General features: G+C 35.8%; 1 protein-coding gene and 1 long non-coding RNA gene across 2 annotated transcripts; both read left to right on the forward strand.

Moving 5' to 3' along the window:
* The first annotated feature begins 7,873 nt into the window (after positions 1–7,873).
* Positions 7,874–9,681, forward strand: LOC130460053 (uncharacterized). Its single transcript, XR_008919904.1, has 3 exons — positions 7,874–8,072; positions 8,654–8,761; positions 9,634–9,681. It is a non-coding gene; the product is annotated as an uncharacterized lncRNA (long non-coding RNA).
* Positions 9,682–9,843: 162 nt separating this feature from the next.
* LOC130459834 (protein DETOXIFICATION 45, chloroplastic-like) lies at positions 9,844–13,133 on the forward strand. The gene is made up of 3 exons (XM_056827426.1): positions 9,844–9,949; positions 10,155–10,318; positions 12,928–13,133. The coding sequence occupies exons 1-3, from the start codon at positions 9,868–9,870 to the stop codon at positions 13,024–13,026; spliced, it is 345 nt and encodes a 114-aa protein (XP_056683404.1). The 5' UTR covers positions 9,844–9,867; the 3' UTR covers positions 13,027–13,133.
* Positions 13,134–14,579: the final 1,446 nt, after the last annotated feature.

The raw sequence follows: 14,579 nt of genomic DNA on the forward strand, positions 1-14,579 counted from the left end.
CTCTTATTTAATTAATTTATCCTTTCAGGTTTAGGAATTTAATCATATGTCGAAACCTGATATCTTTAGGATTCGTATAGCACACAAACACACACACGCACGCACAGCAGCCCACGAGGGGCGCCATGCGCGCGCGCGCTGAAGGAAATAATGCCCTTGGTCCAAGTATGCATTCTATGTTAAGTCTAATAAGTGCGGTTCAGTATTAATTAACAAGTTAATAATTCAGTGAGATCAAGTGAGCTGAATGCCTAGCTAGAGGCCGCTTCAGTTCAAGTGGAATTAATGATATTAATCCACAGCTTACTCTTGACTGAACCCGTAGGGTCACACAAATAGTACGTAAACGGATCAAGTATTTAATGGCATTAAATACTCCATCTATGGATATTCGGAATCGACGGATCTTGGTTTCAGTGGGAGCTGAGATCGTCACAGGCAAGAAATGAATGCTCCGGAAACGATGATATTGCCGGAAACGGAAATATGGATCGTATCGGAAATATAAATATTATCCAAGTCGTAGATGTTGCCGGAAACGGAAACATAGTACGTATCGGAAACTATTATCGGAAATGGAAATATTGCCGGAATCGGAAATATTGCCGGAAACGGAAATATTGTCAGAATCGGAATATTATCGGAATCGGAAAATAATTCCGGAAACGGAAATATTAAATATTTGTTCGAAACGGAAATTAATTCCGGAATCGGAAATATTAAATATTGTTCGTATCGGAAATGAATTCCGGAATCGGGAAATTAATCGGAAGCGTATCGTACGAGTTAGCATCGGACGAGGCCTGCCAGACGAAGGCCCAGCGCGAAGCCGGGCCATCGCCCAGCAAGGCAGCGCGCCACAACGCACCAGCCAAGGCTGCGCCAGGCCCACCGCAAGGCAGGCCCAGCGCGCGCCAACGCTGCGGCAGCGTGTGGGCCTCGCAACAATGGGCTGCGAGCTCGCGGGCTGCGCGCGCGCGCATGGCGCCCCTCGTGGGTTGCTGTGCGTGCGTGTGTGTTGGTGTGCTATACGAATCCTAAAGCTATCAGGTTTCGACTAATGATTAAATTCCTAAACCTAAAAGGATGAATTAATTAAAATAAGAATTCTATTAGGATTCTAGTTTAATTAATTCGTATCCTAATAGGATTACGATTCCCTTTCCATACCTCTATAAATAAAGGCCTAGGGTCATTATTTTGTATAGAGTATTCAAATATTCAAAGTGATTTTTGAGAGCAAAAATTCAGTCATAGAATATCCTATACTAGCCGAAAATGCTAAGTACCTTAAGGGCGATCCTAGTTGGTCAAGCTTAAGGCGGATCCGGACGTGCTGTGGACTATCTACGGAGGGACGACATTTGGAGTCCTAAAGACTTGTTCTTGTTCGGTTCGGGCGCAGCTAGGGAAGGCACGCAACAAAGTGTATGCATCTAAACTATGCTAAATGATTATGTGTAAATAATATGCTTTCCTGGCTTTATGGTTTTTCCGCATGATTTATGAATTGTCATATGTATCATAACCTAACATTGGTATCACGAGCCTCTTATTATTTTCATAATATAAATTGCATGAACATGGTTAAATATTACAAATTTGCAAGAATTAAAAGGGGTGATTAATTTTCGTAATTGTTAATTAATTGCAAATTGCGTTTATTTAATTATACGTACGCAGTTTTTCGGCAGTTTCTTCGTTACTCATCCAAATCTGGTGATTTTTGTGTCAATTCCGCATGTAAAAGGCATTCTAAAATTTTGAAAAAATTAGTATTTTTCGGCCGAACCCAGAATTCTCAAATTCGAAGCCTAACTATGACTTTTCGGAGGTTTTAGTTTTTCGAATGCAAAATTTCGTAAATTTAAGATGTTAAATTAAATATTTGCGATTCTTGTTGATAAATTTTGAATTTTTGATTGACCTACTGTATATGTTTAACAAGTTTGAATGCCTAGCCTTGTTAATTATGCAATCTAATTTGTAATTATGATTAATTTGTTGAAAATTGGAATAATTTAGAATTAATTTGATTTTCATAATTAGTTATAATTTAATTAGAAACCTATGATTAAAAACCACCATAAAAATTGTAAATTTATGTTAAATTTTAAATTTTTATGACCTAGACTTGAATCCATGTTAATCGAAAATCAATTAAATAATAAATTTTCGATTTTTCGCCCTAAAATTATGAAATTAATATTATTTATTAATTTGTCATTAATTTTGAATATAAATTTTAAATTTTTATGCGATTCGCTCATATAACTTGCACGCACAAAGCAATGGACGCTACGTGTTACCCTTAAGGGGTGTTGTATAGTTCGGGCATGTGACGACGAGCATGGGAGCTCGTCGCCCATGCGGTACGAATGCAATGAGCAAAGCCATGGTGCACGAGCACAAGGCAGCAGCCCTGCCTTGTGTCGTGGGCTGTGTGCAATGGGCGAATGGGCGAGGGCGAGAGCAAGGCACGAGCAGTCGCGTGTGGGCTCGCGCAAGCGTGCGGAGCCTCGAGCGCAGCGAGCGCAAGCTCCCGTGCCACAAGTGCTACGCCCAGCATCGATCGCTCGCGCGCAGCGAGCGCTATTGTGCGTGCGACAAGCGCCGCGCCCAGCGATGGCAAGCAGCTTGCTTGTTGCGATGTGCGACGAGCGCTGCGCCCAGCGATGGGCTGCGGCAGCATGCTTGTTGCGTCGAGCGCTGGCGCGCGCAGCGAGCACCAGCTCGCGTGATGCCTTGCGATGGTGAGCAGCAGCGATGCGACGCAGCGCATGGGCTGCGCGCACATGGCCAGCGATGGATGTGTGCGTGTGGCCCATGGGCGTGCGTTGCGTGGGATTGTTGCGTTGCGATTAGATCGTTTTGAAATTTTAATTTGAAATTTTCAGTTTACGTAATTTTAATTAATTTTAAAATTAATAATTTAAATTATTTTCTTGGATTTTAATTTTGAATATTGTAATTATAATAAATTTTATTTATTCTAATTATTTTACTAAAATTAAAATCATGAATTGATTTAAATACGACTGAAATTAAATTAAACTTTTTGGATTCAATTATAAATTTATATGAGCTTTAAATTTTAATTAAATTTGTATATTTCTGGTTAGACTAGAAATACATTTTTATGTTTAAAATTAGTAAAGCATATGAATTTATTGGTTTAAGTGGGAGCCCTTTTTAGTCATAAACTCTTGATTAGGTCCGCAAATCCTTAAGGTTAAAACAACTTGATTAGAATTAATAAGGACTGAATAATTTGTAGATTATTGGTGCCCTTGATTAATTGCTGCAAATGTTTATGTGATGCATGATGTGTTTTACTAACCAGCTATGTGGGCCATTCATGATAATGAATGGGTGAATGGTATATATTGTATATGTACTGTTTTGCAGGTTATGAAGTGACTAGTATGGCCCAAATATGATAGAAAATATGGTCTGCGTACCATTAATTTGAATGTAATTGGTCTAAAGTACCAAAGTTGTTTTTCAATTCAAATATGGTCCGCGTACCATCAAATAGTTGTAATTAGTTTTTTAATTATAGCTTATCCTATTTGAAGAAAATGGTGCCTCCCACGGAGATTTTCAAGACGGACTTTGAAGTTAAAGCTTCAAGATGAAGTCGGGCCATACTAGATCACATTTATCTTATGCATGTTTTAAGTTATTTATTGCTTTTAAATATGTCTTAAAATGCATGAGATCAAAGCTTGATTATGTTGCATGATTAAGGATTTTAGTTCACTTAAAATCTAACCAACATAGTAAGAGCCTTAAGTTCCAAACTTAAAAATTTAGTTAAAAGGTGCCATGCCAAAATATACACTTGCTTGGATATCCTTTACATCAATCTAGTAATAGTTTTCGCTCAGCGAGGTGTTACTTATTGGTCCTAAAGGGGCAAGGTACACAAATAATTGTGAGTACACGTTAGTTTTGGTGAAACTCAACGATATAAGTAAGGAGTCCTTTTATGTCGTGGCAAAATCGATAGGTTTACCTAATAAGTTCTTAGACGTACCTATCAACCAAGAGTAGTTTCTAGACTATTAGCAAAAGGCTTTTGCTTACCTAAAATGTTTTAGAATTGAGTCGACAAACTGTGCTTAATTCTTCAATGGTTTTAGGGTCTTGGAATCATTTTATTCACACCTGCCGGAACACATAATTCGAATAAAATGCTAATGACTTGTTTAAATTGCATGATTTCTTTCATTTTCAAGTTATTATTCATGATAAATGTTTAGACTTTGCATGCTTCACACTACTACAAATCCCGCCTTTTGAAGACGCTTTTTGGACCGTTTTTCGACGCTAAAAAGCGTCGATAAATTAGCCCTCGACGCTTTAAGGAAGCGTCGAGAAAATTAAAGTCGAGAATATTCTCGACGCTTTATGGCGTCGTGCACGGGGACGCTTTTTGGCGTCCACTTTCATCCTTCAGCGTCGACAACCTCGACGCTTTTCGCCGTCCACAAGATTTTCCCGCTTTGCCCCACCCTTTTCCTAATCATTGTCCTCGACGCTTTTTGGCGTCCATAATTTCATCAGCCTAGACGCTTATATGCGTCCACAGGTCTTTTCCTAATCAATGTCCTAGACGCTTTTTGTCGTCCATGTTTTCTTCAGCCTATCTTTTCTTAATCAATGTCCTCGACGCTTTTTCGCGTCATGTTTTCTTCAGCTTAGACGCCACAAGATTTTTTCCTGTTTTAACATTTTCCTATTTAATGTCCTCGACACCTACAGGCGTCCAGAAATTTATTTTGGCGGGATATTTAATTCAAAATGAGCACGATAATACGACCCCAAAAAACGTCCAAATTATTTGTATGATTAACCTTTTTTTTTCCACGTACCTATATATTAATTCCTGTATCATATATATATATATATATATATATATATATATATATATATATATATATATATATATATATATATATATATATATATATATATATATATATATATATATATATATATATATATATATATATATATATATATATATATATATATATATATATATAACACTATTCATCACGTACAATTATAAATTTAAAATTAAAGTACAACGTAACACAACATCGATCAATTAATTAACCTGAATTGTGAATACTTGGTCTTCAATTAACAATAAAATTAACTTATAATTCATAGTACGTACACGTATGTTACTAACCAGAATCCAAACATAAACGCATATATATCACTAATCGAAATCCTAACCAAATAGTCCAAAACAACATGATATCATAAATCAAACCAGCTAGGCCAAGAAAAACTAAAACTTAGAAAAACTAACTAGCTAAGATGTACTACGTACATATACTATATGTAGATGATCGATGGTAGTAGCTCATATGAAGCTCAAGTGTCTTGGCCTTCATTTTGCTTTTGCACATTATCACGTTGGACGACCTTCAAAGAAAAATACAAAATGTAATAAGTACATAATAAGTCGGAAACTTGAACTACGAAGGAAATTAAATACAACATTCAATTCTAGTTTGTTCTATATCATTCACAGAATGTCTATTATAAATGAGCAAAAGCATAGCAGAGCCAAGAACATGTCAAAGACCCAGGGGTATAAATACTACAGCTGAACACACACACAGCAGAACACACACACAACATGCAGGGAGTGATCATGTCAATGACCAGGTGTATAAAACACACATTTTGTAACTGATGATGATACATCATGTTCATACTATCTTTTCTAGCATCATGCATATATATTATCTTTCACTTTTCTGATATTTGGTTGTCTACTAACTTCAGGAACCCGTGAAGCGCGTTGTTTCATTTCAAGATGTTGGAAGAACCCTTGGAGGAAACAATTCTGCAGTATCTGAGCAAACTGTTCCTGCTCAGATGTTATCATAGTTGCATCAGTTCTACAGTTCTGAGCAAACAGATCTGATGTTATCATACTGCAGAACTGGTATGATCGCACCCATAAGTCCATAACCCTCAACAAACAGATCCCATTTAAGCTAAACAAGTAAAATGGGGAATTTTACAGTCAGACGGCTGATATTATTAAGCTAAACAAGTTGTACTTGATCCAACAGGTTCGAACAATGTGCAGCAATTAAGAAACCTAGTCTGATATCATATGAAAGAGTTTAGGGCAGCAATTAAGAAACCTAGGCTAAATTCAGGAAGCGGCATCATGTGCACAATTTAAACATCAAGATGTTGGATTCTGAGATTTATGTTTTTCTTTTGTCATGATGACGGTGATATGCTAATGAATTTCTCATGCTAGTCAGTAAGCTGAGTTGATTTTAAAAAACTTATAGAAAGCAAGAAATAAAACTCATAAACGAAATTGAGCATTCAAATTAGCAGATTATGAACAACTGCCTAATATTCCCATGTGACCTAAGCAATGGTCCAAACCAACTATCACATTTTTAATTGGAAGTTTGGCATGAACAGTTGGTTTGACATTTCATTCAAGTCAACTGTCAATCAAAATGATGGTGGAATTGTACAGTTAATACTACTTGACAAAATAACAACACACATAAACAAATATCGAATGAGTATTTGGTTTCTATTAATTAGGCTATTAACATATTTGAGTGTGAGCTATATACTATGAATCTATATGAGAATTGACAGGTATTCTGAAAACGGGTGCAAAATATATTGTTTCCCCTCATACGTTACAAATAGTCCTTCTTGGAATCTTGGTACCATCTAATCAACCACCACAAACATGAAAATCAAATGAGTATATAGTTACACCCAAGAGAGGAGCATTGATGTAGAAATTAATATCCAGATTCACATTCCACAAGGAGCATTGATGTAGATATTAATATCCAGATTTACACATGATTTTCACATGGTTCATTCAATTTTCTACAACTACAATCACACTAGGGTTGAGTTGCTGTAGATATTTTATCTCTTGAATTGGGTAATTTGAATAGATATTTTATAATGTGAAAGTCTAGAGCTGGTATTTGTCTACAGTCTAAAGCGCACTTCTTTTAGAATGCTAAAGCGCACTTCATATACTACCTTTTCAGTTCCGTGCATTAACTATCAATAAAACTTGGTTTTTAAGCTTTGTTCTGATCAGTTTTAGACAAATCAGTTCTGATCAGTTTCAAGCATCTGTTTTTGTTTTCAGCTATGTTTATCTGTTTTTGTTTTCAGCTGTGTTTATCTGTTTTGAACACACACACAGCAGAACACACACACAACAGGGAACATGATCATGAATACCTAGAAACAACCTGGATTGTTATGGCTTATACAGATATCAAGTACAGAAGGTAGATGCAGACAAGATGCTCCAAGACAATTCAGATATTCGAAGTAACCAAATGCAAAAAGAGTTAAATGAGATGAAATTAGAATAATTACCCTTTTGTGTGCCATCACTAGTAGAAAAAACCCCTGTTGCAACCCCCTTGTTGCAGCGTACATGTGTTAATACGCTTCAACAACCAGTCGGTCAACGCGGGTCAAACCCTTTAAAGGGTTATTGCAGCGTACAATTTAATTGTTCCCTGCAAAAAAGTTTGTTGCAGCGTACATTTTAAAAGCCCGCTGCAATAGCTCGTTTTTGTTGCAGCGTACTTGTTAAAGCCCCCTGCAATAACCCGGGTAAAAAAAATTTCGCTGCAATATTCGTTGAAACTAATTCAAAACAAATTAAGCATCTCTCACTCTCAACTCCCTTCTTCTCCCTTAACTTTCCCTGCGTCATCCCCTCAAAAAAAAACCCTTTCTCTTCGTCGGTGGTTCTAGCCTCCTCGCCAGAGGCCACCTATTAGCTTGCTCGTCCGTTTTGATTCTGCCTATCATTCTGCCTTTTGATTTCGATTCCAATTTCACAACTAGGTTTTGGTATTGTAGATGTCGAGTTGCAATTTCTAATCAATTGGAATTGCGGAACTTGATTTTGGTGGATTCATACATTTAATTTTTTTTGTTTGTTTGAGTCCTATTCTTGATGTGCGGAAAAGGAAGGCGGTTCGATTGAGCAAAGATGTCGACTCCAAACGTCGCCAAATTAACAATGGGTAAAATTTTCTCTTAAGCACCTTAATTTATGCACAATTTCAGTTTTCTTTGTTGTTGTTGCTGCGAATTTGAACATCATTAACTGGGTTTTTCCATTAAGTAATGATAAAGTGTGAGCTACTGTATAATTGAGTTGGTTATGCTTGTGAATTTGTTTGTTTTGATTGAATTTAAAGCCTTGTATGTGGGGGGGATTGGCAAAGGAACCATGGGTCAGCTTTTAATTGGGGATTCAGTTCATAGATTCGATTGTGTGGTTTGGTTAATAGAGGATCTCATTTTCATGTGTTATTTTTCCTATGCTAAGAAACTCCTGAGCAAAGATAATTACATGTTGCAACCAGTTACTGTGTAGAAAAGCAAGGAATTCTGGAAATCAAATATATACAAAATTTTTGTAATTGGTTCCATTAGATAGTTGGATTTCATTGTTCTGCATTCTAATGCCAATCTTTTCCTCCATTTATGTGATATTTTTGTTTATTTGGTAGTCTGTGTATCATGAATGTAATCATTGTTTATTATAAGACGACTAGTAATTTGATTTCTTCCACAAGTATATTTGGTGTGGTCTTATTAGATGTGGGATTGGATAATGAAACATGAGCCGGTGGTTTCAAGAAAGAAAGTTGCTCGCGTCCTATTTTCCGTCAACCTCTTCGCCGCGGCTACCTGTCCCCTCTTTTAGGTTTGCTCGATTCGTTTACCTGATTTTTGTTTTAAGAATTAGGGTTTTTCAATTCGTTTTTAGGGTTCTTTGCGTTTGTTCAATTCTTTTTTAGGGTTTGTTCAATTCGTTTCTTCAATTCATTTTTTCAATTCGTTTTTAGGGTTCAATTCGTTTGTTCAATTCGTTTTTAGGGTTTGTTCAATTTGTTTTTACGGTTTGTTTAATTTGTTTGTTCAATTCGTTTGTCCAGTCACTATAGCTAGGCCTAACATGGTAGGAGTATGTGAGAGACACTGACAAAATAAATCAATGTAACAATGCAACTATTTTCTATGCGCATCCTCTGCTAGATTTTCCTGTATATAGACTTAGTGAGGTAGTGTACAGTTGTTGTCACTGACTCATTGGTTTGGCTTAACTTCCCTTGCTTTATTCCAAATCATGTTTTGATGACGAGTTCTGGTCTTCCCGTTATGATTATATTTTGGCCTTCATCTCTGTTCCACATTACAAGCTTTTTGCTTAAAAGACATCCTAATTTGAAAGTGTAACAATTTTTTTCATGAAAGTACTATTCTTACAGGTCGTACCCAGTTATTCTCATAAAGTTGTGAGATCTCGGTAGAGTCCAAGAAGTCAATGATCTCTTTGCAGCTACCATTTTTCCATATGATATGTAAGGTCGGTTATTAGTTTGTTGTAGTGTAGATTCCGGGTGATAATCATTCTGGCTTGTGAGTATAATTTTTAGGTCAGCATAGCTTCTTCATCCCTGAAAATAAATCATTCGTGATAGCCTCAATCTCAAAATAGTATAATCCCCCCCCCCCATTTGTATATATGTTTTAAGTTTTTAACAGAAGATTGATTAGTTAATTCGGCTTTGGTAGGCTGTCGTTCATAGAGCTAAGAACTCAAAATATTCAGCTGATGAGGATATGGGGGAGACAGATGTTAAAGATCCAAATTTAAAGCAATCTCTGGAGTCTGCTACTTCTCAGATTAGCCAGCTAGCTCTTTCTAATAGTCCTACTGGTAAATCTTCACTGAATTCTACTGTGGGATCAGATACGGCCAATGCAGGTGTAGATATTGACTTTTTGACTTTTTATGTCTGTACATTGATGATTTGGTTTCTTAGCAAGAGAGTAATATTATTACCTCCAAAATTTGGAGATCTGAAGTTTGGGGTCTATTTAAAATCTGGTGAGTGTCAGAGAAATGTTTATGGTTATTTTCTGTTTTTGATTCTTTATCCAACACATTGATTTTAATAACCTTCTACTTAATAATCACCATTACAAACTTCTTAAATTAGTCTGCTTAAGTGGCCATTGTTTGTACCTACTTAAAGTGTTACTCGTACATGTTTGGATTACCGTCTGTTTCCTTATGTTTACCTTTTTTCCAGGTGGATTTCTGATTGGAAGAACTGTGGCTGTTTTGATAACTATGACGATTGGGACCTCGATGGCTGCTCGTCAAGGTCCTCTAGCTATGGCTGCTCATCAAATCTGTATGCAAGTGTGGTTGGCTGTCTCTCTTTTAACTGATGGATTGGCCGCATCTGGTCAGGTATGAGCTTTCATCTAACTAGGAGGTTCGATATCCAGGCTATAGGTTTTTCAGGCATCTAGACTACCTCTATTCTACAGTGCTTGTCCATTATGATTTATGATTATCACAAAAGTTGAAGATTGTGAATAATGTGTGGGTTTTAACCAAATAGGAAAAGCTTCTTGGATTAATAAGCATTTGTTGTTGTCCAAAGATCCTGATTTGTGAACAATAAACCAAATAGGAAAAGCTACATATTTTCTCAGAGTATTACACTTATTACATGTTTAATATGAATAGTTTTAACTTTCTAACACTCATTCCAATCTACTTATGCAAATTTAAGGCTTGTTTGGTCGTTATAGGTCATATTAGGCTAAAATGAGGCTTTTTTGCTCCCAAATATGAAATAAAGAACCTTAGGACTCATTTTAAACATATTAAATGTTTTATATGATTAGTTTTAACTTTACAAGACTTAATCCAATCTATTTATGCACATTCATGACTTCTTTGGCCGTTATAGGTCATATTTAGGCTAAAATGACATTTTTGCTCCCAACTTTGATCTAACGAACTTAAAAACTAATTTCAAACTTATTACATGATTCATATGATTATTTTTAACTTTTCAAGACTCAATCCTATCTATTATGCACATTTGAGACTTGTTTGGTCGTTATAGGTCCCAACTATGAACCAAAGAACCTAAGGACTCATTTTAAACTTACTAAATGTTTTATATGCTTATTTTTAACTTTCTAGGACTCATTCCAATCCATTTATGCACATTTAAGGCTCATTGTGTCGTTATGGGTCATATTTAGGCTAAAATGACATTTTCGCTCCCAACTTTGAACTTAAGAACCTAATGACTCATTTTAAACTTATTATATGATAAATATGCTTAGTTTTAAGTTTCTAAGACTTATTCTAATCTACTTATACCCATTTAATGCTTGTTTGATCGTTATAGGTCATATTTAGGATAAAATAAGGCATTTTCGATCCCAACTTTAAAATAAAGAACCTAAGGACTTATTTTAAAATTATTACATGTTTAATATGCTTAGTTTTAAGTTTCTAAGACTTATTCTAACTACTTATACACATTTAAGGCTTGTTTGGTCGTTATAGGACATATTTAGGCTAAAATGACATTTTCGCTCCCAACTATGAACCAAAGAACCTAAGGACTCATTTTAAACTTACTAAATGTTTTATATGCTTATTTTTAACTTTCTAGGACTCATTCCAATCCATTTATGCACATTTAAGGCTCATTGTGTCGTTTTAGGTCATATTTAGGCTAAAATGACATTTTCGCTCCCAACTTTGGACTTAAGAACCTAAGGACTCATTTTTAAATTATTATATGATTAATAAGCTTAGTTTTGAGTTTCTAGGACTTATTCTAATCTACTTATACCCATTTAATGCTTGTTTGATCGTTCTAGGTCATATCTAGGCTAAAATAAGGCATTTTCGCTCCCAACTTTAAAATAAAGAACCTAAGGACTCATTTAAAACTTATTACATGTTTAATATGCATAATTTTAACGATCTAAGACTCGTTCCAATCTATTTATGCACCTATAGGCTCATTGGGTCGTTATAGGTCATATTTAGGCTAAAATGAGCATTTTCTCTCCCAAATTTGAAATAAAGAACCTAAGGACTCATTTTAAACCTTTTAAATGATTAATATACTTAGCTTTAAGTTTCCAAGACTCGTTCCAATCTATTTATGCACATTTAAGGTTCATTGGGTCGTTATAGGTCTTATTTAGGCTGGATTGACATTTTCGCTCCCAACTTTGAACTAAAGAACCTAATGACTCATTTTAAACTTTTTACATGTTTAATATGCATAGTTTTAACTTTCTAAGACTCATTCGAATCTATTAATGCACATTTAAGGCTCATTGGTTCGTTATAGGTCATATTTAGGCTAAAATGATATTTTCGCTCCCAAATTTGAACTCAAGAACCTAAGGACTTATTTTAAACTTTGTACATGATTAATATGCTTAGTTTGAAGTTTCCAAGACTTATTCCAATCTATTTATGCACATTTAAGGTTTGTTTGGTCGTTATTGGCCATATTTAGGCTAAAATGAGCATTTTCTCTCCCAAATTTGAAATAAAGAACCTAAGAACTCATTTTAAACCTTTTAAATGATTAATATACTTAGATTTAAGTTTCCAAGACTCGTTCCAATCTATTTATGCACATTTAAGGTTCATTGGGTCGTTATAGGTCTTATTTAGGCTGGATTGACATTTTCGCTCCCAACTTTGAACTAAAGAACCTAATGACTCATTTTAAACTTTTTACATGTTTAATATGCATAGTTTTAACTTTCTAAGACTCATTCCAATCTATTTACGCACATTTAAGGCTCATTGGGTCGTTATAGGTTTTATTTAGGCTAAAATGACATTTTCGCTCCCAAATTTGAGCTACATAACCTAAGAATTCATTTTATACCTTTTACATGATTAATATGCTTAGCTTTAAGTTTCCAAGACTATTAGGACATTGTTATTAGTTGCTTGAATGTTAAAGTGTGATATTTAATTTGAATTTAATCTAATGCTTAGTTGAAATTTCTGTTTTTGTAAAGGTCTACACTCCGAGGAATGCGCCTACTAGTGAGGAAATTGATGTGGTTCGTGAGCAACGGGCTAAGTGTTTTACCCGCAAGTATTTACTATTGGCTTGAGCGCGCTTGATCGAGGTGGTTTAGTTGTTATAGAACAATCGTTTCCATTAAAATGTATGCGTACATTGAAATTGGAACGTATATTTGAATGTAGTACGTGCACTTTGGTTTTGGGATATATATATATATGTATACAAAACACCAGTTATTATTTTTTATATTTGTTCTACAGGTTGCGATATTTTATTTATTGTTGTTGACAGGTTCCTATATTTGGTGCAAGACACCCTAGCTATAGATAAATAAAACTAAAATTTTCCCGCCAAAAGCACAGCTTTGTTGCAGGGGGCATATACTTGTTCGCTGCAACAAGTGTGTAAAATTAGGCAAAAATCAAGACTTGTTGCAGCGTACAAAATGATGTACGCTGCAACAGACTGGTTTGTTGCAGCGGGCTTTTATTTGTACGCTGCAACAAACCAGTTTGTTGCAGCGTACAAATAAAAGCCCGCTGCAACAAACCAGTCTGTTGCAGCGTACATCATTTTGTACGCTGCAACAAGTCTTGATTTTTGCCTAATTTTACACACTTGTTGCAGCGTACATGCAAATGTACGCTGCAAAAAAGTACTTTTCGCAGCGTACATTGTACGCTGCAACAAGTCAATACTTATTGCAGGCCCCCCAGTTGCAGCATACGATGTACGCTGCAACAGGGGTCTAAAAGCCCGCTGCAACAAGGGTTTTTTCTACTAGTGCATTCCCAAGACTTCTTGTGCACAATCAAGAGCTTTTGTTGAAGCAGTTCCTGTACGAACTTGACCTACTAGTTGAGCAAATTGTCCAATAAGAGTTTTAAGCAGCCAATTATTCTCTTTCACTTGCTCTTGCAGCTTTCCATTTTCCTTCTCAAGTGTTTCGTTTTTCTTGTTGATAGCTGACACTTCTTCTTTTACATTTTCCATCACCACGGTCCTATGTCGAACTTTTCCATACCCATTCTTCCTTAGCACACCCTGCACTCCATAAACGTCGCTCGTTCGAACTCCAAGTCCGTAACCAACAGGACGTTCTGGTACCTTTCCACCATGCATAGTGTCCTCAAAGGCAATATTCTCGAGTTCTTGTTGAGACTTAGAAGGGTCTACATTCTTCAGCGATTCAACCATGGCCTTTGCATCATCCTGCACAAAAAAAATAGGATAACAATGCAAGATTAATTTCAGAAACTGTTTCGGAAACACATTTAGTGTAGTGTGGACTGCAAGTATTTAAATCAAATAGCTTAATAATATGGACTCATACAACAAAATCTTCAGTGAGTGTGTTTGGAAGAAAGGTCCCGTCCTTGCCCGTATGAGTCTTTATCCAAAGGGCTAATAAGCTCATTTTTACTCCATGCTCGTCTTCCTATACATGAGTAGCAATGTAAGAAGTATTAAAGAAAATCTAGAAAGATGACACCATCATGAAATAAATAAAAGAATTAATGATTTGTACATAATCAGCTTGTTGGTTCGCATAGCTATTAGAACCAGATCTATGAAATTGAGTTTGGGAGGCTCGTGCTTCTTTTCCACACTCTGACAATTTCTGCACTCACATTCAAAGAG

This window comes from Spinacia oleracea, chromosome 4 (genome assembly GCF_020520425.1).
Source record: "Spinacia oleracea cultivar Varoflay chromosome 4, BTI_SOV_V1, whole genome shotgun sequence".
NCBI classification, from domain to species: domain Eukaryota; kingdom Viridiplantae; phylum Streptophyta; class Magnoliopsida; order Caryophyllales; family Amaranthaceae; genus Spinacia; species Spinacia oleracea.

What these genes read in the sequence shown, in the direction of transcription:
- LOC130459834 (XM_056827426.1), top strand. Translation starts at nt 9,868, where the DNA reads ATGATTTGGTTTCTTAGCAAGAGAGTAATATTATTACCTCCAAAATTT. An exon ending in TGGGGTCTATTTAAAATCTG is followed by an intron (nt 9,950 to 10,154) that starts GTGAGTGTCAGA and finishes CCTTTTTTCCAG; the next exon opens with GTGGATTTCTGATTGGAAGA. An exon ending in GATTGGCCGCATCTGGTCAG is followed by an intron (nt 10,319 to 12,927) that starts GTATGAGCTTTC and finishes GTTTTTGTAAAG; the next exon opens with GTCTACACTCCGAGGAATGC.